The sequence below is a fragment of the Melospiza georgiana genome, chromosome Z (assembly GCF_028018845.1).
Source record: "Melospiza georgiana isolate bMelGeo1 chromosome Z, bMelGeo1.pri, whole genome shotgun sequence".
NCBI lineage: Eukaryota > Metazoa > Chordata > Aves > Passeriformes > Passerellidae > Melospiza > Melospiza georgiana.
This window is the reverse complement of record NC_080465.1, coordinates 72,445,175-72,472,247: the sequence shown is the minus strand read 5'-3', so window position 1 is coordinate 72,472,247 and position 27,073 is coordinate 72,445,175. Positions and strand designations below refer to the sequence as shown.

Here is a 27,073-nt window from a genome sequence, read left to right as displayed (position 1 = left end):
CACACACTGCCCCTCAGCCCAGCCATTTGTCCCTACCCTTCCTACCCTCCACACCTCTTTTCACAAGGTGTGAAACTGCCTCCTCATGCAACATACAGTCTTCACCTTTCCAAAAGGTGCCTCCAGAAAACCTCTTGCCTGTGTTAGGTTTCTCGAATGGCAGTATGTGTGAAAAACTCAACTATATTACCAATCCAGGAGTCACTTAATGGTTAACTCGAGATTTGGTTTTACATGTGGTTACTCAGTCTAGGAAAATAAACTGCTCAACACGTTTACAGTAAGTATATTATTCCATGTATTTTTAATAAAGAGTCTGCAGAATATCCAACATGTATCTAGAAAATATAAAGGTTATTTTTAAAAGTTTTCATATTACTGGTCCTTTGTGTGGATATGGTTCCCGTGCCCCTTAAAGTACAGCAAAGGGCCTAAAAGACCTTAAATAAAATAAACTGGGAAACAGGAATGTTACCTCTTCTTTATGCAAGACTCTCCTGCCAATTTATCAGCAGCTTTATCATTCATACTCTGGAACTGTGCTTGCTATTTTCTTTAACTACAGGAAGCTTAATTTACTTCAAAATTAATTTAAACAAATCAATGTATAGATTATCTCATTAAATTCTTACCTATAAGGAGAACATTTGTATGCTGTATTTCCAGACACTCAGCAACTTCTATGGCTTTCTTCAAGACCTTCCTGTTTTGGTACAGGAAAAGTTGAGTGAAGTTTCTTATATTAGTTTCCCCTAGACAGGGTTAGAATGCCATACTCGAAACTCCACTAGTTCCTTAAAATGCAAAACCCATGCTCAGTTTGTGTAAACTAAGAACTGCTCAGCTTCAAGTACATTTTATCTGGCCATTAACCATGCATTTTCAGATGCTATGATACACTACTTTATGCTGGATCAACAGCAGCCATCACACACTGAAGTATTACAATTCCTAAGAACCGGATCTTTTTCCTGGAAAGAGCCAATATCGCCACATTTATGTTTTAACATACTACATTCTACATTTCTTCCAAAATCTGCTTTCAAGCGAGAGAGGGAAGGATGAGCAATGAGCTCTTGTAAAGTCTCAGACAAAAGTAATACAGAGAACATTATTACACAAGGAAGACTGAGTGGAATTACAGATCACATAAAACCAGATATAACATCTAGATCTAAATTTTCATAAAGTCAGTTATTCTTAGCAAAAGCCTGCACACAAATTGGGATTCTTGCAATATCTTAGGTCACTAATAGAAGCTGACAGTTTATTTCTTAAGTTTGGAATTGTCAGATTCTTCTTTGTTCTATCATCTAGAACATGTGACAAAGTATTCCTACTAACTACAAAAGCCAAGAACAGGCTGATCCAGGCTGAACGAACTGGATCCAAGTACAGAAATGACCAGTCTCAAAACAACCTAAGGATAGGAACCCAGCCTGGCTTTTACTTTAAACTACCTGTGATCTTCATTATGTCAATGAATTTCTCAACATGTATGATCTTCACTAGAACCTTTCAATAAACATATTTAAATTCTGGATTAACAAGTTAATAATTATCAATATTTATGGATTGTTATTAAGACCAGAGGGACTGGAGCTGACAGCAGAAGCACTCCATGGTAATTAGCTGATTACAGAATAAACTGACAGACAAAAGAGTCAGCACAAAGTAATACTGAAAACAAAACTCCTCAACATTCCACTACAACAAGCCTCAAGTTAGCCAACGCCATTCCAACACTTACTCACTGTGGACTGCTGAAAGAAGAAAAGAGAACTTAAGGAACAATCAGCACAAAATGGGGACAAAACTGAGAAGAAAAGTTCTTTTATAAATCTTTGGTGGACTAACATCTTGAACACTGCACCACATCTCATCCTAAAGGACATTACAGAAGTAGAGAGTACAGAGAAGAATGGCAAGGCCAGTCAGAGACAGAATAGTTTCACACAAGAAACAAACAGGATTCTTGAGTTTGGAAAGAAGGTGACAATGCAGGATGGAAATTACTGGATCTGTATTTTTAACTGGCTCTCTGGAAGAATTGTAATTGAAATGATCTCCTACTTCTCGTATCCTTTAAAGTAGAACACTTAACATAAGTCTGCACTGTTAAAAACATGTCTCAAGTTGCAGAAATAAGATATATAAATGGGACCATAAATGGGGCCATAAGCCTGTCCTAATTTCTTTTCCTACTGGCAGTAAAGAATTCCGTTTCAAGAAACTAGATAGAAAACCCACTACAAATGCAATTACCAACAGTTTGAAACACAGAAAGCTGAAGATACAGCAGACCTGATTATTTCTAGCCAGTTTGTGCTCTCCAGTAATGAAAACCATTTCACATCAGTTGCCCAGAAGTCTGTACTGTTATCTGCAAAAAAAAAAAAAGAAAAACAAAAATTGGCTTGCTTATACATACACAATGATAATTAACAGTCATCCATTGAATATTCCTTCAGTTATGAACAGTATAAAGCAACCAATACTAAGGAGTCAGCAAATTTCAATCGCTATTAAAGTTGACACCTTGTAACTAAATAAGGAAGTGAAGTAGTCCTACAAACACACAGCAGAGTTTTACAGCACCACAGCCTTTTAGAAAAAGTAAGTTACAGGTTCATGGCACTCAAACCAGGTAAATAAATCTGCTGACAAAATGGAAAAGGAATAAAAAAGTTTAATCAGAGATGATGATCTACATAAAGCTTAACCTAAAGACACTGGATTTGAAAATCATTACCATCAGAACCAGAGATACCAATGGGTTTTAGAAGTAGGTTATAAAAATTTATGGAATGTAAGACTACCTGAAAAATGTTTTAAACAACTTTTGCTGCAACTAAAAAAAGGCATTAAAATACATAAACAGGGAGGCCAAGTTCAATACCACAAAGTCATTAAACACCTATGACTAGGACTTTTGTAGGTTTTTTCAAATGCCATCTAAGTGTCCATTGCTTTTATTTCTATCAAAGCCAGTCAACAAATATTGGAAAGCTTTCACAAGCTGATATAATCAATTAAAACCAGAATATATTACATTTCCTGCATGAGACAAAGCTTAAAGCACAAGACCTAGAACAGTTCTACTAGTGAGAAACCAGACAGACAAAATTCCCTCCTCCCCCATCCTTTCCAGAACAGCTTCAATTCCACAAGTTTCTGTGTAACTGCCCACCTCCCAGAGTCTCTCCAAGCACTTCCAGTGTTCGATTCCAGGACATTTACACACTACCGTCTCTGCTGGACCTTGTACCTACGCCTCAAATGCACAGACATACACGTGTTTTATTCCTGTAGCTGTGCTGCCTCCATGCAGCAGAGCTACACGAGCAGAACCTCATCCTGTTCATTGCCCAATTTAAACCCCTCTCCCAACTTCTTTCACCCTGGCCATAGAAACTAGTTCTCCACAAAAGCTCTGTTGCATTAGACATAGTTTTCACCAAATCCCATCATCCTCACAGTAAAGAAATTTTCCCCAATACCTGATCCAAAGCTGCCCGTTTTCCCTTGTCCTGTCATTTCATGCTCTCATCTAAAGTCCCTCTCCAGTTCTCTTGTAGCCCCTATAGGAACTGGAAGGTTTCATAAAGTCTCCCTGGAGCCTTCTCTTCTCCAGGCTGAACAATCCTAATTCTGTCAGCCTTTCCTTGCAGCAGAGCTGCTCCATCCCTCTGATCACCTTGGTGGCCCCCTCTGTGCTGGCTCCAGCAGGTCCCTGTGGTTCCTGTGCTGGGAGCCCAGGGCTGGATGCAGGGCTCCAGGTGGGTCTCAGCAGAGCAGAGCAGAGGGGCAGAATCCCCTCCCTGCCCTGCTGCCCACGGGGCTCTGGGTGCAGCCCAGGACACGTTTGGCTCTCTGGGCTGGGAGTGCCATGGCCAGGACAAGCTGCCTATACCATATTAACAAGGCATGTACAGGATAAAAGTAATGGTTCGTATGTTCAGACTTTAAAATATGGTAATAAGGTAATAAATTTCTCTAAGATCTTAGTACTTTTGCAAAAGCTACCTGAATGTTTCTCTCAGACTGAAAGTGCATAGTGCTATACTCAGTGAGGTCCAGTCTACTGTCAAACCTTATTTAAAAAGCTGCAAGAAAACTTACTAGATGGCAGTTTCAACACATTCCCTTTTGCATGAATATACGACAAAGATGCAATTACATCATTGAAATACACAGTATTTCATGACACAGGTTAAATGACTAAATTTAAGCTTAGGTTTTTTTTCTACAGAGGATGACTTGCCAGAAATCACATAAAAAAGTAATTATTTTTAGCTCTTAAGATTCACCGTCAATTTGACAGTGTATTCTAGACAAAATCTTCAGTGTGAAACTCAAATACCTTATATTAGAAGTCGAGTGGAGCTTTATTCATCTCAAGAGGTGGGGGTCAAAGTGTTTCTTAACAGCAAAATAGTTGGAAAGTCTCAGAAGAAAGAAGTCAGAAAGCCAAGATCATACTTTCACATGGCTCCCATTTGATTGCTTTCTAAAGGACAGAATTTAAGCAGCTTCATATGTTTTGAGATGTGACTAGTGTGTAACAAAACCAAGGGCAAAAATTAATTAGCTTGACAGAGCCCAAAGGCTAAAAGTTTGGCCACAGAAGACTGAAAATCTTCCCCACAAACTTCATTCCAGTTAGTGTAATCCAACTAACACATAAGACTTCACTCCTTCAAAAGTAATTTTCAGATACTGTGACAGCTTAGCAAGAGGTGGTTAAGTCAAAGAAGTACAAACCTTCATTCACATCCCAGACGTAAGTACAGTCTTCAGTTACATATTTTAAAACCTGCTTTTAACCATCCTCAAAAATGAAGGCACCAATCAAGAAAATTACTGCACTCAGGAGTCACAGCACATCATTGTTATGTTTTGCTTTAAAGTCTGACTTACCTATCAAAAACAGCTGTTTGAATCTTGTGTATGCAGTCTGGATATCTTGCAGAGATGGAAGGCTGCTTGACAAGTCATCCATCCTCAGGAGCTCATAGGGAGGTTTGTTAATTGTCTTATAGATTCTAAATCAAACCATCAAGAGATTAAAGCTTTCTGCTTCACAAGTCAAATAATGCATCAACTATTATCTGAAGACAAAGTTAATAGGCATGATTTCTCAAAGAGCTGTAATACCAGACGATAGACACTCTGGAAAGCTAGTGACCTCCATGCATTTCTAAGTACCAATCGGAAGCTTGCCTACAGGCTTATAACACTATTTGATGCTCTTAACCATGACACCAATAAAATTAAACTTGTGCCTATTTGTGCCATTATGAATATTACAAGCACTACTTGATTTTTACTACTATTTCTTTAGTATTTTCTTCACTAGACACACTAAAATCACTTTACTAGGAGGCCGCTACAGCTGTATCCTAAAAGAAGAGATGAACAGAAACACCCAAAACTCCCAACAGAAGCTGAGAGTTTCTCTTGACTTTTGCCAACTAGATTCTGATGCCAAGCTGCTAGGTCTTCTAATGAAACACACAAGCAAAGGAAATTATTTGGATTGAAACAAGACAATGTATCTTGCATTTCCCTATATATCTACAGATTTTTTTGCCTTGAAGGAGAGGAAAAAATACCAGGGCCAGATGATGCTTTGGCTTGGACCCAGAGCATTCCCTCTCATTCAGGTTCCAGAGCTCAGATCAACATCAATGTAGTAACTACATCTGCTGTCACACTGTCCTCTCTATTATCAAGACCTGGGAAAAGTTGCTCTAACTCATATTTCAGAAGTGAGGTCTTGTGGGCAGTTTTCCAGACAGGACAGAGTGCTTTGCTTCCTGCAAGCTATAGCACAGAAAACTAGGTTAGGTGGGAACTACAGGAGTCCACATCAGAAACATCAGTTACCAGACCTACTGGAAGATGCATCAGATCAGGGAAGTGAGGGAGAGCAATTGCTGGCCAAATACAGTACTTTTTCTAAATGACACAGCAAAGAACTTAGGCTGCAAGATCAGGCTCTGAACAGCTTTTTTAAAAAGATAAATTGCTAATTGTAAACATCTGCTCTGTGCCTGAGTTCAGACTATTACTGTAATGGCACTTGAACACACCCTGATGGCCAATTTGTAGATATATTTTAGACTCCAGTGATTAAAACACCAGTACAACACAGCAAAGAAAAACAGCAATACTGCCCCAACTTGAAGTGGCCACAGAGAAGGGATCAAAACATCAGGGGATATCTTGTTACAGCTTACTGCTAGTTTTATTTACTTTCACATCACAAAATAGCACTAAAGACAGTTCTAAGTCCTATAATCTTTCCCATTTCAGGGTAGAAATATTAGAGAACCTGCAGGAAGGGCCACAACTCTTTCCTATGCAAGTATAATTAATTTTATAAACAAAGTAAGTTTTTAGAGCCCAATCAAGCTGTTTTCTGTTCGTTCTGTGTGATTAACAGGTCTCCATCTATGAGGAGCAAGGAGCCAATGTTCAATGTACAGATTGTACCTATGAGTCTGATCTAACAGATGGCTGCTGAGAGAGATGTTCTGTCTCAGACAAACAACAGTTAAAAAAAGCGCCAAAATTAAAGGGCATAAAGTCATTGCCATAACAGACAGCTGTGCTCCTTCCCTTAAGTTAGACTTGTCATTTTTTAAACTGCTGAACTAAGTCAGTTCACTACCCCATGTGAAAAAGTGCTGTCTGCCTTCACGCCTGAAAGCTGCAGTGGTGAATTGCTCAGGCTGCCTCAGACATTTTAGGACACCTTATCTCAAGTTATTTAAGAACATGAACATAGCTCTCAGAAGGTGGCAGAGTCTTACAAACTCAGTTTGTAAATGCACGTTTACAGGCAGAGTCTACATTTCTCTTACTTGCAAAACAATCAAGCCATTAAACCCTGCAAACTCTGCTACTGCTTTACCTAAAAAATACACCACAGGTAGTACAGATTCCTCAGAAATATATGTGTATGCAGCTCCACAGAAAAGCCCTTCGGTGAAGTTCCAACCCTGCACAAGTGATCAATGCCATTGGGTCCAGGGCTTTAACACATTCCACTACAGCAAACTACTTTCAGATACAGAACTTGTTTCCTGATGTGTGAAAGCTTAAAAGATATAGCATATATGGAAAAAAGAGAAGCAAGGTCCATACCAAGCAAAGTGTTGTGGACAGAATAGCTATTACTGACCCATCCAAGAAGGCTTTTTGCATTTGTGAAGTGCTGTCATCCTGTTCTTTGGGAAACGAAGACATTTTGAGAAGAGCAGCACCGTTATGGCAAGACCAACACCAAATCTGCAGAAAGACATTTATCAGATGAGAATAATAAGTAAATTCTCCTATATAAGGTATTTGCTCAAGTGATTGAGTGATTTCAAAATTTCTCTGTGCTTTTGCTTCATTGAATTTTTAGTGTATTTAATAACACCATCAACAGAAGCAAACTCCTACACCTGCACCAAAATTACACACCTGAGTACACTATGTTACCACTTGCAAGTTTTAAGTTAGAGTTTACACAGGCACAGGGAAATATAAAATGACAGATTATGCCAAAACATTACTTCCACAAATTCCCTCACAGGTAAAAAAAAAATTGATGAAAAAGTCTATGGCCAAATTACGTTGGAATATATGCCACAGCAAGATAGAACTTGTAAGTAACTTATATATTTTTTATCCATCAGTTTCTCCACTATTGGATTTTTCTATTAGCTCGGCCTTGAGATAACTCACAATAAATGCACTGATAATTTTCCATGTGAACTATGCATAAAGAGTAATCAAGGCATATGAAATAATGTATTAAACACTCCACTAAATCAGATTGCATGGTCACAGGTATTTCTTGTAGCAAAACAAGTCCTCAAAGCTTCTTACTTCCCTTTACACCTAATTTCCTCATGAATATTTCTTATTCCTTGAAGCTCTCAAGATAATCTGTAAACTTGCATTGAAACAGGGAGTAAGAATCATTTTCATCAGGAATGAATGAAATGAAATCAGGAAGTAGAAGTTCTGCTACCAATTTACAGTGACCAAGAGGTGCACCTCAGAAGGATACAGAAACCTCACAATCATCAAGAGTGGAAAAAATTACTACACTGTCCTTCCATTACCTTCTATAACCAATTCAATATGGCCCAGTTATCTTGACACTACCCTCACAGAAACAGTTTGGAAATAATTAGAAGAGTTCCACAAGGCCTCTGAACAGTGGACAGCTACAGATGTTATCATCTATCTGCACATATGTAAGGCCTTTTACATGGTCACACATAACACCCTTCTCTCAAACCTGGGGAAAGAGAGGTTTGATGCATGGACTGTTCAGGGATGAGGAACCGGTTGAATGGTCCCATCCAGAGAGTAGTGGTCAACTACCCAATGTCCAGATGGAAATCCGTGACGAGTGGTGTCCCTCAGGGGTCTGTACTAGGGCCAGGACTATTTAATACCTTTATCAATGACACAGTCAGTGAGATTAAATGCACTCTCAAATTTTCATACAACACCAAGCTGAGGTGGTTTGATAGGAGGCCATCCAGAGGGACCCTGACAAGCTCAAGAAGCAGGCTCATGGGAGCATCATAGGGTTTAACAAGGCCAAGTGCTGGTGCTGCCCCTGGGCTGGGACAGCCCCTGGTACCAGCCCAGGCTGGGCATGAGCAGCCCCAGAGCAGCCGTGCCCAGAAGGGCTTGGGGGTGCTGTGGGTGAGAGGCTGCACATGGCCCAGCCATGGCACTCCCAGCCCAGAGAGCCAAACGTGTCCTGGGCTGCACCCAGAGCCCCGTGGGCAGCAGGGCAGGGAGGGGATTCTGCCCCTCTGCTCTGCTCTGCTGAGACCCACCTGGAGCCCTGCATCCAGCCCTGGGCTCCCAGCACAGGAACCACAGGGACCTGCTGGAGCCAGCACAGAGCAGAGACATGAAAATGGTCACGGGGCTGGAGCACCTCTCCTGTGAGGATACACTGAAGAGCTGGACTTGCTCAGCCTGGAGAAAGCTTTGGGGGGATCTTTTTATGGCATTTCATTACTTAAAGGGGACTTACAAGAAAGATGGGGAAAGACCTTTTATGGTTTGAAACAAAAAGAGGGTAGATTTAGAACTACACATATGGAAGAGAGTTTTTACAAAGAGGGAGCTGGAACACTGGATGGAACAGGATGTCCACAAAGGTGGTAGAAGCCCCAGAAACATTCAAGGCCAGGTTGGAGAGGGCTCTACACAACCTGATGTAGGAGAAGATGCTTCGGGTCATTCCAGAGGGGGATTAGGTGAGATCCTGTTTAAAGGTCCTAACTATTCTACAGTTCTGTGAACATAAGATGGAATAAAAAATCCCAAACACTTCTGTTTCTGTGTAAGAGCCAGTGTAATAGGTCTCTGACTCTCTGAGAAAAAGTCTGCCACACTACTTTGACTTTTAGGTAGGACAGTACAGTACCATCTCCTCCATGGACTAATTAACTTAAGAGCACAAAACAAACATGGCTTTCCTTGGCAAACTTAATGACAAGCTAACACTAAGGTAAGACCTCACAAGTGAGATTACTTTGATCCTTGTTTCCATCTTCTCTGTCTTACTGGTTCTTGAACTAAAAGGCAGGAAGCAAAACCCAGCTTGCTACAGGCTGCAAACCCAGTGTATTTAACTTCATTTTCTGTTAGACTTGTAGAACTAGTTTTTCAGTTGGGTTACCTGACTTTGTAAAAATGCGGCATCATCACAGCCACAGCACTTACCAGAACCCAAGCCAGGTAACTGGAGTTGTTCAGCTACAACTTACATGCACCATCTTCACCTCAATATCCAAACAGAATTTCAAGGCCTACATCTTGCCACAGCCAGATGCCACTCAGCACAGTCTCATGAAAAACAGGCTGATGGACAGACAGGCTAGTAATATATGTAGGCTATAAGACATTAATAAATGGGAACTGCGAACAGTAAATACATATTTTGCTGTTATGTATATATTAAATATGTTTTGCTACATATTACACTGTTCAGTGAAATACAGAGTGTATCAAGCATCTCCTTCCAATATCTGTTTCCATTCTGTAGATAACCAGGTATACATGTAAACTGTTAAAAAAAAAGTTCTGAAAACAATATGCAGTAACATCTGAAATGTTAATTGAAATTATGCCATCTCAGTGAGAGTCTCACCCTCAGTCACACACATATACTCACAGGAATGCCTCTGCCTTCATACTTCAAGATATTCTCTTCAGAAATGCATATGGGAACAACAAAATACAAAGGCAGCCTAAGACAACAAAAAAGAGTTTCTTGGTCTCAAAAACTGAACAAAGAATAATCTCAAAGTTCCTTTTAATGACGGTAAGTGCTCTAACTCAAATTCTAACTATATATTCTCCTTGCTACAATCATCTTTCCTACTAGATAATTCTATTGTCCTCAAAGCTGTGCCTTTATTTTCAGCTTGAATGAGGCTTTTCTCCCAGCCTTGAGGTCTGAACTATTTTCATTGCAACACTCCCCTGCCTTCACAAAGGTGTGATTAATTGTAACCTCTAAGACCGATTTCTAAGACTACCTTGGCTCTCTCATGCTTTGCTGTTTCAAAAGATACCCTCACAGTATTAAATAACTAGCTCTGTTTCCATACCTGTTAAGCAGTTCACATCCTAATTCAAGAATGTCATTTACTTTATCAAGGATTTCCAGCATCAACCAACACTATTTATGTTCACAGTTCAGAGAAGGAATGTAAGTTGGCTTGTAAGTACTTAAACTCAATTTGGGTCTCCCAAGACAGAGTTCTAGAATAAATAGTTAAGACTGAAAAATACTAGTTTCCAAGGTCTGTGAACTCTTTCAAGATTTGACTACGAAACAACAGTAGAAGTGTACAATGCCTTGTATACATCCTAAAAGAGCTCACCACTAAATGCTACTCTGCTAAACTGGCAGCCAAGCTCAGCTAAACTTTGCTAACCTTCTCCTAGAGGCAACACAACTTAACTTCCACCAGCACATTCTGCAGATTTATTTTAAACCAGTTACTTTTTCCCCATCCAGCCTGCTCCCAACAAAAGCAGTGAAAAATCTCCAGTGCCTGTAACTTGAAATTTTACCACAGTAAAAGTACAGCACTGAGAAAGTGTCATCCTAATAAGTATGACAGAAGTGTAGGTCCCAGACATATGTATTTTCTATTCTCCACTTCTAGATATACTCAAAGCTTGATTTAACCAAGGTCCTGAATAGTTGAAGTTAACCCTGCTTGAATCAGAGGTTGTGCAGGATCACCTCCTGAGATTACAAACAAAATTATTCCCTAAATAAAAATGGAAACCATATCCTAAAAAGACTCCCAAAAACCTGTATAATCCCCAGCATCAAGGGTAGCACTGATTTTCACACATCCAAAGCTCACTATTAACCAGGGCAATCTTACTTTTCAGAGACTCTGTAGCCTTCGTTGGTGGTCACTGCTTTGTATTTCACATTCCCTTTGGTCCGCTCCAGCTCATCACGCCAGTCCTCCAAGGTTTCAAACATCACAGTTTGGTTCCTCCCATCTGTCAGACATCAACAAAATTAACTTTGCAGACTGTCAGGAATTCTAACACAAAAGCAATCCTAAGTAAACGTGTTAGTTAAGGTAAGCAAGCAGAACCTCTTGCGTACCAAAAATCTCGAGTCAAAGACAAAATGCCTTTGTACACCACACTGCCTCAGTCTGATCGTCAACAACAGCAATATCAGATACAGCTGTTACTAATAACTTCAGGAACAGTTTCTCCTGCAGAAATGATTAATTTGTTACAGAACTTCCACACAGCTGGGGCTGTCCTCACACCCAGCCTAAAATGCAGCAAATATCATTTTATAGTAATGCAGCTGACTGGCATCTAATCCTGTAGTTTAAATGCAGAATTATCAATCATACCAAAAACCTTTCTACAAAATTTCAGCTACTGCATTTCATTTAAGGTTCATTTTTTTCCTCATGAATAGCTTTGCACTGAATAGAACATCTCAGGCACTCAGTAAGAGCAGAAAATTAATTACAGCAATTCAGTCTCAATACTTTCAATTTGGACTCTTCCCTGTAATTCTACTTAGCCACCTCAGAAACAGTTAAGACAGCAGCTTGATTCAGCCTCAAATCTTGTATAATAACCATATAATTTATGGAGTAATGTCAATTCTTTTAAGCACACATCCTAATTGACTAACATTCTACAATATCAGCTAAACCTGAAATAGCAAAGAGAGCTATAATTTCCATGGAAGACACAATGGTAACTTGAAACTTTTCACTGTAAGAAGATAAGGTAGATGAAAAATTTACAGCTCAGAACAGAACATTATTGATGAGCTCTTGGAAACAGGATTTTAGAGGTATCAGACTGTGAAAGGCATAAACAATTTCTACAGTCTATTGGTCTCATCCTGTACTAATTTTATGAAGAATGACTCTGAGCCACTTACTACTGAACACAGCTATTAAAATAGGAAAGAATTGTGGGACAGCACTTTGATGTTGCTTTAAAGAGTAGGCCTCTCCCAGGCTCCGCCTCTACCTGGAAAAGCCTGCAGTCTTTTCCATTGTTTGTAGCTGAAACAGAACACCAGTTTCAGGTGAAGCCTGCAGGAACTACCTGAGCCAGCAATGTGCCTTCCTTGCAGCACACAGGCAGTGTGCTCCTGGGCTGCATTTAGCAAAGCCACCGTGTACCAGCTGAATGAAGCCACCACTGCTCTCAGCTGGAGGACTGTGCCCAGTGCTGGGCTCCTGTTTGAAGGCTCCTGGATCAGGTCCAGTGAAGGCCCTCTGTGATCATTAAAGGGCTCAAAACACCTGACATGAGGAGAGACAGAGCTGGGGTCACTCAGAAAAGAGGGCTCAGGAGGGGCCAATCTCCCTGTGTATATAAACACTGGTGGTGGAACAATGTTTATATACACTGTTTATATAGTCAGTGACTCGACAAGAGGCAGTTATGCACAAGCTGAACTACAGCAAATCCCAAATACACATTAATGTTTTCCACTACAAGGAGGGTCAAACAATGAAACTGACTCTCCAGAAAGGCTGTGTAGTCTCAATACTTGGAGAAACTCAAAACCCAACTGCACATGACTCAGCCTGGTGCAGTTAACTCTGCTCTGAAGAGGGGCATATGGACAAGAACATGACTAGATAATCTCCAGAGGCTTCTTCTAACCTCAATGATCCTGAAATTCCTTGACATATTCTGGTGTTTGACTAATACCTTGCATACATCAAAACCTTCCTCTGTGAAGGGAATTGGTGTTGCTGGTGCATTAAGGGTCAGGTTCCTAATTCGAAACAGCACTATTATTTCCACTAAAGTCTGAATTACAGAATGCCAGAAAGTACACTGACAATTTTTTGTCCTGAATTTTGCAGCCTAATGTACTATTCAGCCAAGTTTGATCAAGTGGGAAGATTATGTAATAAGTCAGATATAAAAGGAAGTCAAACCTATGCTTTTCTTGCAATTGCCTGGAAGAAGCATATTGGTTGCAAATAAGAGCAAAAGGGGAAGTACTTTTTCATAGGATGCCACTGCAAATGCAGTAAGTTCAGAATTAAGAGCAGGAAGTCTAGTTCACAGCAGTTATACAGAAAAACCACACTGAAAGCAAGCAAAGTATTTTTCAGATGAACCATGTGAAAAGCATTTGCACATTTTAATCACAATAAGTTTTCAATCTAGGGATGCTACGTTTGCTTAGAAAATTTCTGTGCAACTTCCTGAAAGTTGCACAGAAAGGAGACAATTTAGAGGTTTTTAGCAGCATGCTTAACAATGTACAACAACAACAAAAAAATCTTTTGAAGCTACCTGCCAGCAGGACAGAGATGTAAGTTGAGCACAAACTCAACTGCAGGCCTCCCAGACTGCTTAACAAACTAACTATGCAACAAACAGATCAAAAAAACCATTTACCTGTGTTGTTTGGAGCAGCTGATGCATAAGAGAAGAGAAACAAACGTTTAAGCAGCTTAGGAGTCTGGCTATGATGAACTATACCACTGACGATCTAAAAAAGGACCAAAAATTAACACCCAAACACACACCAAGTCTGTCAGTGTAGGAAAAAATAAAAGGTTGTTTTATTTTTTTTTTACCAACCCCTGCATCTAGATTTTAAACAAAACCGATGGGTTCTATCCTCAACAGCTGAAACCTGACTTTTCAGAAAGTTTCTATGTTTTCTGCAAGACACTACCTACGTCGTCTAAGTAACATGACATTTGTTTAACCTCCAGAATTACTCTTATTTAAATAAAGTTAGTTGACTCTTCGTTTGGAGTAGAGACTAATTTCTCAAGAAACCCAAAGTTATCAGGAAAGTAACACTATACTGAAGTCTAAAATAAAATGAAATTATATGTCACAAACAGAACAGCTTCACAGCTTGTCCGAGTTGGAGCTAAGTTCCTGTAGCCCTCCCAAGTTCCAGTTTTCTTTAAAGAGCCACTGCACCTGTCTTTTAACTGCTATGCACAATGAAATGTTTAATAAAAATCAATCTTTTACTTTCTGTCTTAGCTGGAAATTATAAGAAAACACTTCCAAGTTTCAGGGTGAATTTCATCCTTCCCTCATCCTCACAACACCCAGCACCAAACCAAAGATAGAAAAGCAAATTAAGTTACTATACATACTCTTTTCACTTCCTCTTCTTTTGTGTATCTCAGGCAGAAATTAAATACTCTAAGGTCTTTACAGTAGATAATTAACGTCTCTGGGTATTTTCTTAGCTGTCCTGTTAGAAGTTTCTTTTTCTCATCATAAACTGCAAAATGAAAAAGAAAAGTAAACATCAAAAAGGGACTTGTAATGTTGATAAAGTTGTCCCTGACTGACTTTCCAGAATTCTCAAGAAACTAATTCAAGCCCAAGTTTTCTCAAGACAAAACAAGCATTCTACAACACAGGCTGACAAGCCACAACCTTTTCTTTTAAAATCCATCAAATTACTTCATACAAGGTAAATGGCAAATTTGCAGCAAACCAGCTGCTCAGTGGCTGTATTTATTCACATACTGATTGTACACCAAGTTTAAAGTTTCAAGACATATAAAGAACAATTAAGTAGTTTTACCCAAGGGGAAGTCCCCAGACATCTGAGATCATTCTAAGTTCCTTAATTTTTTTTTTTAACCTCCAGGAAGTCCCCAAGGCAAACCTCTGCTCATTTCTCTTTGAGGATGTACCATTTCACAATTTCAAGTGCTGCCAGCTCGGCCACTGGACATAAAACTAAAGTGTCTCACAACCATCACTAGTCTGCCTCAGTTCACTCTTTCAGAAATCTACACCACCGTTTATAAGCACACTGAATACTCATAATTAGTCCAGGAACAGGATTCTCAATAAAGCCTTCCCACACTTAAAATGATCCATCCCATTCTCATTTATCATTTTTAGCAGTACTGACACACCTCTAAGCTCCCATGCAAAGCGCTTGATTTAGCTGGCACTTAAAACCTCCTTTTGTATCTCCTGTAATATGGTGAAGATATCATGCATCTCATAAAACAAAGCTCCCTTAGACAAACAAAAGGAATTGTTTGAGAATTTGGTACCTGTACTGCTATTGCTCAAATGAAACGAATATATCCATATTTATAGAAATAGTTGATACATTGGAAGATCATTGTCTTCCAAATTTAGGGACTTTTCACAGTACACCCTCTGCTTTGAACAACTGCATTTCGAAGGAATCATTTTGTCTGTTCCAGTGGACAATTAATCAAATAAATTAAAATTAATTTGACAAGCTTGAGGGATAAGACTGGGTTATGATAAATTTCTTATCTGTCATTTCATTATTAAAGATAACTGCAGCTGCTTTTTAATAATGTATTGGTTTTCTAAAAAGAATGCATTTGTACATGGAGCACCAGCACTCCAAGTCCCCCAGGGGTAAAAAGCTGACTTACCTCCATATATTTGATCTACGCACTGCAGAGTTATGTCATTTTCTCCTACAATCTTATTCTTAAATTGTGGCTCCTAAAAACATGAAGGAAAAAACAGAAACATCACACTACAGTACCATCTTCTGCCAAGTAAAGGCTTTCCATGCACTGTTTTACTATCAGCATTACTCCTTATTCCTAGAAGCTGTGTAAGGCAGGACACTGAAGAACAGTTATTAAAATGCAAGTTATACACACAATATAGCTTTATTTAAGTCTCAGCCATGCTTGAAATGTAGATACAGTTTTTACTTTTCAAATAGCTTCAAAGCATACATTTCTACTGAGAGTCACTTTTCAAATGAGAATCACTGCAGTAAACAGGAAATAAAGTAGCTTCATGTAATCCAAGCCCTTTTATGACAAGTTTCCTTGCTATGGGAACCTGGCAGGAAACACAAAGCCTCTGAAAAGAACAAGTATCCCAAGAACACACTACAATTAAAATCAGATTTATGACTGGGTAAATTGAAGACACACACACAACCCAACTACCTAATCTACTGTGTAACCAAACTTGAAGTGATTTGGAGTTCCCTTCACTGCTACCTTTCCATTAGTACAGTTAAAATTGGCATTTTTAGCAATGACACAATTAAACACTATTAGTTTCAATATTGTTACCAAAGAGCTGATGTACAGTACATCAGCAAATTATATCTTACTGTGAAGAGAGTTAACCTTATTCAAGTTACTTCCATGTCTGTGGTACTCTGAAGCAGGTAACTAATCCTGAACTTTTGTTCAAAGAAATATAGTTGACTTGGCATGTTATAAACCCAAGGTTTAAAGCCAGGAACAGAAATTAGCATGATTATTACCAACTTTCCCCAGATCACTTGAGATTTACGTCAAAAGATTCTGCAGCTTTGTCTTAATTAATTCCAGAAGGTCCAATAGCCTGTACTTGGCTGCAGAAGCCTTAGTTTAATATTTAAACTTCTTGAAATTTAACCCAAATAAACTTCTGACTACAATTGATATGTGTCAAATCATATTATTCTCATTGTCTTTAACTGTCAAGATCACCTTGAAGGTGGGAGCCACTGGACTCCCTTTTCACTTCTAATGCACCTAAATGGACTAAACTATTTCAATGCTTAAGCTCATCAAAAGCATGATGGCACTGTGGCATTACCATTCTCCTCTGACAGCTCAATTTGAGCACCTAAACCAAAGGAAAAAAGATTGAAATAACTTTTAAGATTTGGGGAGTTTTTAGCTTTCTCAGTGTTTGCAAGCTCAACAGCACTAGGTTTTAAAATCTTTTCAGCACACATTGGACTTTGAATGAAATAATTCAGAGTTTCACTGAGCTACATAAATTTTCAGAGCATTTCCGCTGAGTATTAGCTTACTCAGTCTTGTACAGCCTGAAATGATTCTGCAGATGTAGCCCAAAGTCAAATCAGGCAGATGTTTTCCACCATCAGAAACATTCACACTTCCACAAATGCTACCAAGACAGAGAGTCAGAAATCAGCTTTAAACAAACTGTTGATTAGTTTTCAAAACAATGGGTTCTTTTAACTTAAACTTCACCAACTCACAAAATATAAAAAGTTATAAACTATGTCTAATCCAAGCGTCCACATAAATGCTTGCACTGCTGCTGCTTAAAACAGTCATTAGAGATTGAGAAAGGATCAAGCAGATGCAGACTGATTCAAGTTATTCTGCACCCATTAGCAAATTTTACACATTTATGCTCATTCAGCATCTTTATATAAGGGAAAGATTTATGCAGAGCCTGTTTAGTCATAATTAGAAGACTTGTTTTCTTACATTATCATCTGAAGCAGAATCATCATCAAGGAAAGAAATCTTAAAGTTTGTGCACACAAGTTTCCCGAAAGTGCCCCGATGTGACCCATCTTCTTGCACATACTTGCACACTGTGCTGGCTTCACAGAGCAGCAGTTCACCTGTGGAGAAGAAACACTGACTTGCAACATTAACTGACATTTACAATTGAATTATTTCAATTGTTATCTCAATCACAGCAATAACTTCCTGGCAGTTTCTCAGAACTCTATGCCTAAAGATAGTTCATCACTGTTACACAAACCCACTACGAGGCAGCTCCTGCAATCAGCTGTAATCTTAGTGGTAATCTTAATCTCCCAGGTTACTAATGTTATTCCAGAAGGCCTGAACTGCAGATGTTTGGGAGTTCTGTAACCACAGGTACCTGTGTCATGGCCTACTCCAAATGGCAGAAAAATAGCAATCATTCGAGTGTGCAATTGAAAAAAAACCAAAACCCAGCAAGAGCAGTTTATATAGTCAATAAACAAGTAGAAAATTATTCCAATCTTCCTTACTGTTAAACTTTAAGAATGCTGAAACATTTGAATTTGTTATTTCAAGTTCAATGTAGTTATTTTTTCATAGCTTTGACTATTTTCCAGGTCCCAAGGCTATTTTGGAAGTCTCAAATACAGGTTTGCACAAATAGTAGTCAATTAAGTTCCCTTACTAGAATTCACAGGAATTGAACTTCAAATTTAAAAAGTAAAGTTTTAATAGATGTGATCAGACAGACCCTTGGTCTTTCCTAAAAAGTATAGGAAACCCAAGAGAAGAACACTAATTTATTGTAAACTTTTACATGTATTTGGTCTTTCCTTATCTTAGAAAATATTTTTAAACGAGAAGTAATTGTAAATTACAAAAGAAAATATTAACAGTACAAGAAACATTGGAAGGCCCAAGTAACTCACAGCAGAGACAAAGCCACTAGAAGGTAAATTTCCTCTAGTTCTTGTCTTCAGTTCCAAACAAACAAAACCCACCCAACTTTAACTTCTAAGAAACAGGGCAAACTCAAGTATTGACAGCTCTCCACATACAGCTTACCTGAGGATACTGACCTCAGTAAAAAATTTGTTTTTATAGAGTTTTTGACATCGCATGCAGATAGAGATGTTAAAAACATTTCAACCTGCATGGGTTTTTAAACCAAACCCTGTATTTACTACTTGTGACACTGATGTCACACTGAAGTGTTTGCTGCAGACATGGAAATATTTAAGTATTATTCATTAATCACTAATTTTTATTACTTAAAACTAGTAATATACAACAGTTACCTGGCAGTAAGTGAGGATTTACTTCCTTTTCTATGGGTTCCTTTATGTGTATTTCCTAAAGAAAGAAAGAGTAATTATTACTTTGCAAAGATCATACCTTCAACACATGCTGTAAAGAACTACACCTTCCCACTTTAATTCCTCACATCCTGGCAAATAAAAATTAAGGAAAAAAGCCTCCTAAATGAAAGGAGTTTATGTCTGCAATTTGATCTTCCCACTTAATGTCAGAAGTCTATTTGCTAAGTAATTGTTTTGACATCCAGAGTGTCAGTTACATGCATTTGTGAACACACAAAAAATGCACTATTTGTGCAACAGACAGAAATAAAACATTACTAATATTTTTAAGTTCTCTCAGCACACCTAAATGGATAAGCATAAACTTAGTATTACAGCACCATCTCCCAGCTCAATCATAAGCTGTTCCATGTATTTCTTGCTGCTGTTTCTAATGTACCCTTCAGTTTTTCAAGTTTCATCCATGACTCCCTGTTTCTGATTTTTACATACATTTCAACCAAAGTACAAAAGTTACCTAAACAGCACTGACATGACTATATGGAAAGGTATTTCAGGATCTCAGAGCAAAGAGGTAAAACCTGATGACAGGAGATTCTTCAGTTTGGACCCAAATTGCCCAAAACAAACATATTAATTTCTCTGTGTCACTTATTCCAGCCTTTAGGCACTGACAGTTGGGCTAAAATCTCCAGCCAAAAGACTATTAAACTAGAGGAGATGCTACACCCTTCCTGCTCAGCCTGTTCAGAACTTCCTCCTCCAAGCCCAAATCGCTTTGCATGCATTGGAGTCTTTCTGGAAAACCATTAGTTAACTGGAAACCCCCCCAGGGGCACAGCAGTAAGCAAGCTAATTTTAGTTTGTCACCAGCATCCAGTCAGCTACTCCAATTCAAGGAAAAGAATCAAAAGAAGATATAAGCAATAATAATTTTGCTGGATTAAATACAGAGAAACAAAAGCCCCTGAGAGTACAAAAATAAACAGCCTCTGCCATTCATATAAACACTTGCACTCCATACTCAGAAGACCTAAAACTAAGTTTGAAGGCTGCACAGCAAAACCACCAGGAAACCACGTCATGAGAACAGCAGAGATGTTCATGATAGGCCATAAAGAGAAGAAGGTTACAAAATGAAAGTAGTAGTGGTGTGAAGAAAGAAATCCATAACTACAGCTGACAGCTAATAGAGAAAACAAATCCCAGTTTGCTGCCTTTGCTGTCTAAGTGTGGATGCTGTAGAAGTAATATTATTCAAAGCTCAGGTTTGTCAGGTAAAAAGTTAGCTAAAATGCTACTATGACTTAGCCTGAATACTTCTGCATTCAGAGAAGGAATATATACACCTTTTCTTCCCCCAGCATGGTCTCTTCACCAATGGTAGCTTTAAACTAAATTTTGGGTTTACAAGTGCCTTTAATAGCTCTGCCTTGTACAATCACTCTTTGTGTCCAACTACATGCAACACTGCTCAGAAAACTGCATGCCAACAATCACACCCACAGAACAGTAACAGTTATACCAGCCAACTGCTTTTTCCAGCACCTCTGACTTTGGGAAATGCCAGAAAGAATGTAATAACTACTGTTCTGCACACACACTGTTCATACCTACTGCCATGAGTACCACCTTATACTAGTGTTGGAAGAACTGAAGAAAAAAAAAAATCTGACCCCAAAGAAGTTCTTTGAGCTCACACCCATTTGTTAAAATGTAATGAAGCTTTTATAATGGGTTTCAACAGCAAAAAATCTTGAACAAGTGGTTACAAGTTTCTGGTTGCAAGTTAAAATTGGTTATCTTCTGAATGGAGTTAGAAGTTTAATCAAATTGCATCACAGCAGATCAGAGACCACAAACACTGAAATCACCTTGTAAAATCCAGTTTCACTTTCTTGAAAAAAGCCTACAGACACTGAAGGGCTTATAATAGGCAGAATTCCTATAACATTCAACAGACTCCAAGAGTTAAGTCTCCAGAAGAGTTATATTTGAAATTCAACACTTACATTCCCACAGTAAATCAATAAACATATTAAAGGTGGTTTTGATACATGTAGATAAGAGATAGCTAGACTTCAAGCCATGAGTGCTGCTGAAGAATCCACGCTGCTGCACTCATTTTCCTAGGAAAATACATTAGATTTTACTACTGTCACATTTTGTATTTGCTCTTTTCAGTGAGACGGTAAAGATCTGCAAGAAAAATTAACTCACCATGAGTCAGTTCAAGTTGTGTAGGAACACACATGTAAATTCAGCTGCCATCTCCCTCTGTTTCAGTTCTATTTTTATAACGGATACAAGTTTTGGGGTAACACAGATCTTACCACTAACTGAAGAGCCCGTTTCAATTCATTATGCTCAACGCCCCTTTAATCAGTCACACCTTCACAGTCACCCACGCACTCCTTTATCCCTGGGTTTGTCTGACAACAGGGCGAGGTAATTTGATTGGTAAAATCAGCTGGGAAGAATGTACTTGTCCTACATTTGGTTTTATTGTTAGTGCCTATTGTTAGCAGAACTGGCTCATCAGCAGGTCAGATGAGCACATAACCAAAGAAAGGGAAGCAGCAGAAGTAAGCCTGCCCATTTCTGCAAGCTACTGAACACATCTGGACATCAGAAATCTTCACCCTCTGACCATTTGTTGAGCTAAGCATGCAAGTACTCTCCTTATGTGACCACTGAAAGCCATGCAAACCTCTAGAAAGAGCCTTTCATCTGTAGCTCCCCTGTTCTGAATGCCCCAAGAAGCATTTTGTCACTTCTTACTTAAGATACAAATGGGAAGCCCTACTACCAGCCACACTTAAAAGCAGTCACCCACTGGACACCATGCAAATGAGGAAAAATAACTTTTTTTCTGACATTTCTCATACAAGAACCTCAGCCTCTAAAGGCTTTAGACACTTCTTTCTAACAGATGCTTCTCACCTGTGCCCTTACCTTGTGCTGTATTCCTTATTCCAGGTTCTCAAACTGTGGTAGGAAATACGGCAATGCCCTTTAATTATCAATTTTAACAGTAGAGAGTACCAAATTATGCCAAAACTTCAAGCTGGCATGTCACACCAAATTAATTCATAATACATCCCCCTTCTTGCTAACAGAAAAAAAAAAAAAAAACTTCTTTCCTTAAGGAAAGTTCTCTTCTTGTTTTTTACCCAAATATAAGGAACAACTGCGCAGTTTGCAATACCCAGGGACTACAGTCAACTCTCCTCTGAAAAAGTGTATTTAAAGGGGTTAAAGTATTTTCCTCAAGCCTGTCTGGGGAGACAAGTCTTCCCCAAGTGCTGACGGCACAAGTGAGGCAAGAGATTAGGAAAAGAAGGTCGAGTTAATATAACGTAACAGGGTCCTTATGGTTGGAGCAGGAAAGGAATCCCAAATTACTTCTGCTTTTTGTCCTACAGCGTCACCACAACTGAAAGCAATTCCTCTCACTCCACAGGAAGGTAAACAACTGTGTACTGGAAATAAGTAAAGAGAGCAAAACATGCCCTGCATGCCAGAATCCAGATGTTGATAAGAGAATCTCTTTGGGGTTTTTTTCATCATCACTGACATACAGATATACGTATATGTACCTACTGATACTGGATGTTGCTCATCAGCCCCAGCAGAGACATCATGCACACAGCCTGCTGCTTCAAACTAAACTCTGAACCTACCTCACCCCACAGGAATGCTTCCACTGATCCACAGCTGGACATCTGCACCACAGGTAATTCCACAAATGAAAAACAAGACTTACTAAATATGCTGAGAAAATATGTTTGAAAGATTCAAATAATGAAGGAACAAGTGATCACTTCCAGGCTATCAAGGGTACGGTCTGAAACATCTGACAGCTTTCAAAGCTGACAGCGCTGCAACAACACTGAACACTTTGATGCTTTTATATAGTTTTCCACAAGTAAGTTCTGTGCAGGGAGGACCTACATCCTGGTGAGGTTTGCTACGAGCCTCTGGTTTTTTTGTGTTTGCTTCACTAAAAAGATGGGTGAGATAAAGATAAATATATACTTAAGAAAGTTACCAGTTGTGAAAGTCAAACTGTGTACCAAAAGACCTGCAAATCAGTTGTGGTGCTCCAACAAGTGAATACAGTGCTCCTGACTAAAATAAACTTTGGTGGAACAGCTCCACTCAAACTCCATGCAAAAGAGGAAACACCCATGCAAATGCTGAGTATCTACTTTGCATCCAGAAACAAGCCACATTACATACCTGGTACCTTCTGAAGGACTCTTTGTTAGCCAAACAAGCCTAATCCCATGTTGTATGCCACACAACCCACAGCACATGCTTACTACACTTGAATAACATTGCTGAGAATAACCTCTAACTGCTTGTTTTCCTTCCTTTCACAGCTGCCTCATCCAGAAGTCTATTAGATCATAGCATGTGTTTTCCCCAACTGTTTCATCTCTTGTCCTTTCCTCTTTCCTTACATTGTCCTGTCCATCTCCTCTGACATCAACACCTGGTTTCCCCCATGTCAGCCCAGCTGTCCACCAACTCTATTCCTTATTTCCCCCTTCAACTCCACCACCCCAATTTTGAAGGAGGGACGTATGTTTTTAAGACTGATCACAATACCATACCGGGATTTACAAGCAAGAAGTATTCACAGTGCTTATGAGCTAGGAACAGTGCAGGATCTGAGAGACAAAGCACATGAGGCAGGGAAGTTACCCTCAGCAGTTTGTGGTGTAGCCCAGATTTCAGAGACGAGCAGCATGAAGCAGAAGAATTTCTTCCATAGCTTAAAGGCTAACACAGGAAAAAACATCCCATAAGAATGAATATGAAGCATTTAGCTTTAAAGAATGCATGGAAAAATACCAACTTGGAGCCTGAAACGAAATTTGAAATCTAATTTTTTATGCAAATTAAGTTTTATTGGAAAATACAATCTACCTTGTTTGACTTGTAAATAACTTCAGTTTTCAAAGTCTGAAAGAATTAGAAATCATGAAGTAATTCACTGGTCCTTGTTTCACTGTCTCCACAGACACATATTCTAAGCCTGTGATCTGAAATGTCAAAACATTGACTTTATACCCTAGTATTCACCCCACTTCCTGCAGGGGAGCCAAGTCTGTCCTGAGGGGAAGTGTGTCATTAATATCAACATCCTACAGTCTCACTCTCAACAGACCACTGATTGATTTGCAGTTCCATACAGCAGAGCCTAACTAGGTTATATTTAGTCAGATGTTAAAAACACTGTTTTTCCAGACATTTTGGGGTTTCACAGCAAAAATTACTTCTGTTTCTTTAAAAAACAGCAGTTTCTTTTCACTCCTTGCTTCCATCTGGTCATATATTAACAGGAATAGAGTTCCTGATTCATTTCATATTCAAATCAGCACACACAGCAGCCTAAAGCTGACTTCATTTTATTTTTCAGAATATTGCCTACTGTGTCCCTCAGGTATCTGAAAATGGGACTAAAACAAGGTGGGACTAAACCAAAACTCAGCTCTACCTGTTAATTTCCCTATTGCAGGGCTCCCCTAACCTGGAAGCAGCAGTTTAAGGCCTTGAAACAGCCTCCCAAGCAAACCTGGACGAGACCACAGGAGCTGGAGGCTGCACGCAAGGGAGGGCTACAGCTAACAGGATTCTACTGCTCTGAACTGCGTAGTGGTTGATTGGAAATCTTGCCTCAGGCTGGAAGTGCAAAAAGATTCAAGGCAAGGCTCTGCAAATTCATGGAGAAGTCCACCATTAATTCCAATCCTACACAGCTGAAATCTCAAGCTCATCAAGTCCCTGAACTGCTGTTTCCCACCTTCTGACACGGGCTGCCAGAGGAAGCACCACACCTGTTGCCAGTACTTCTTCCCTGAGCACCTGGAAGTTAAAATGCCTTGACGAAAGCTCCCAGTTAACCCAACTATGCTCCAGATAGAAGGAATCAGAATTTCCCCTTTCCCAAAAGGAATTCGTTCCTTTTAAAACTCAACTACATGGAAGTTAACTTGCACAGGAAACCTGAGTTCACAAAGTTGTTTTTCTCTCACACAGCACTGTGAGAGATGCTCATTTCTGCTTACTTTAGGATATTTAATAAACAGGCTTTTTCTAGACACCAAAATAGCCTCACAGGTTTCATCACATACCTAAAATTTTATTTTTAATCCTCATAAAAGCCACTAAAGTCTTCAGTTTCCTGTGTAACCATTAAGGCAGTCAACAGCTGTCAACAGCAGAGTCAGACTTGCTTTACTTGCTAATCACATCAGACCTCAGTTTCACTGTGTCTTTGAAGGAACAAAATAGACATCCATCCTATGGCAGAAGTCACATCTATAACACAAACCTCCTGCTGCAAGAGTAAGTTAAATTCTTAAATTTAAGTGTAACATGTAAAAGCAGAAAGAACATGTAAAGAGTTAATGACACCAAAGTCTACTGAATCAGGGTATTTCATCAAGAGCCTCACCTTCCAGTGTTACACACTTTAGTTACTCTTCCTGCAGCCATCAGGATCATATTAGAAGCATTACATCACTGCACTTAAAATCAAATTCAAGTATTCTTTATTGTTTGCCATCTTGCTGCACTATGTATATATTTACTTGTGCTCTTTTCAACCAGCCATTTTTTCTAGCAAGCTTTTGTCATACACCACACTTATTTAAATGGTGAAATGTCCTCCAGTAAGCCTAATAAAATAAAGTTGTTTCCTTCACAAAATCCAGTTCCCTGTATATTTGTATGAAGTACTTTCCAAAGGTGAAAAAGTGACCTCGCCAGGGATGTATTTGCTGACTCCAGAAACACTTGTACCTATCATTTCCATCTGCTTGCACTTGGAAATACAAGAACGAGATAAAACTTTCAAAGTAAACTGATGAAACTACAAGACACAGGGTGTGAAAAACATGTAAAAACTGGATTTGCTATCACCAACTAAGGACATAAGTTTTAAATGCCACAGCTGAATTTGACCATAACAACTCTGAATGTTCTTTCAGATCAAATGCAAAATAAAACCACCAGTTTCACCAAGGTCCTATCAGTGACAGACTCTGCACTTACTAACAAGATCGACAAAAATCTTTTCCTTAAGAAGTTCTCAAGAGAATTAACGATTAAGAAGAATCAGGTTGACACAGATTACAAAGAGCTATGAGGGGAAAAATCCCAACACTTATGGCTAATAGCCATCAAATGCTTTTCCTAGAAAACAGCTGTTTACCAGGAATAAAAATGCTGGAATACAGAAAAACAATACTGACCTAATACCATGCGCTAACAAGATGACCTCAGTAAACCGAGCCTACGGTAACTTTGATCAAACTGTCAACATAAGTTTCGACAAATAAGTGAACGGACAACAGGCAGAACAATACCAAAGATACACACAGAAATATACACACTCCCAAGAATTCAACACGGAGCTGTTAAGGAAGGATATCCAGCGCTTTCCATTGGCGGAACTGAGAGCAAGGAGCTCACCGACCAGAACGTGAAGTGATGCTGTTCAGGGACAATAAGAACAACAGGTTCGGAAAGTCCCACCTTACGGGCCGAACAGCCGCAGCCCCACACCTGGCCGCGGCTTACAGAAACAACTCCGCTGACCACCCAGCTCTATTTTTTAAGCTCTTCTCCACGCCGCTCACCCTCGGGGCAGCCCAGGCAGGCTGAGCCCCGCAGTGCCCGGCGGCAGCCCCAGCCCGAACCCTGGCGCCCCGGCCCCGCTCCGCCCGCCCCGCGCCCCGAGCTCCCGGCCGGGGTGCCCGAGCTGCCCGGCCCGCCCGCCCGGCCCCGCACCTCCGGGCTGATGTACGACACGAAGGACGGCTTGGACGCCCTGGCCCCGCCGCCCAACATGGCCCCGGCCCGCGGCGGCGGCTCCCAACGCTTGCCCCGAGCGGGGAGGCAGCGGAAGGAGCGATCCCCCGGCAGCGCGGCGACGCCGAGCCGCAT

General features: G+C 39.6%; 1 protein-coding gene across 1 annotated transcript in view; it reads right to left on the bottom strand.

Moving 5' to 3' along the window:
• MTMR12 (myotubularin related protein 12) overlaps nucleotides 1-27,073 on the bottom strand; it is a 33,033-nt gene extending 5,960 nt beyond the window's left edge. The window contains exons 1-12 of the mRNA XM_058044466.1: nucleotides 26,918-27,073; nucleotides 19,094-19,148; nucleotides 17,787-17,926; nucleotides 15,963-16,035; nucleotides 14,682-14,812; nucleotides 13,960-14,053; nucleotides 11,433-11,556; nucleotides 10,202-10,277; nucleotides 7,190-7,296; nucleotides 4,921-5,045; nucleotides 2,305-2,383; nucleotides 633-703 (exon numbers count right to left, since the gene is read on the bottom strand). Of these exons, the coding sequence (XP_057900449.1) occupies nucleotides 633-703; nucleotides 2,305-2,383; nucleotides 4,921-5,045; nucleotides 7,190-7,296; nucleotides 10,202-10,277; nucleotides 11,433-11,556; nucleotides 13,960-14,053; nucleotides 14,682-14,812; nucleotides 15,963-16,035; nucleotides 17,787-17,926; nucleotides 19,094-19,148; nucleotides 26,918-27,073 (1,231 nt within the window). The remainder of the gene's footprint in view (nucleotides 1-632; nucleotides 704-2,304; nucleotides 2,384-4,920; nucleotides 5,046-7,189; nucleotides 7,297-10,201; nucleotides 10,278-11,432; nucleotides 11,557-13,959; nucleotides 14,054-14,681; nucleotides 14,813-15,962; nucleotides 16,036-17,786; nucleotides 17,927-19,093; nucleotides 19,149-26,917) is intronic.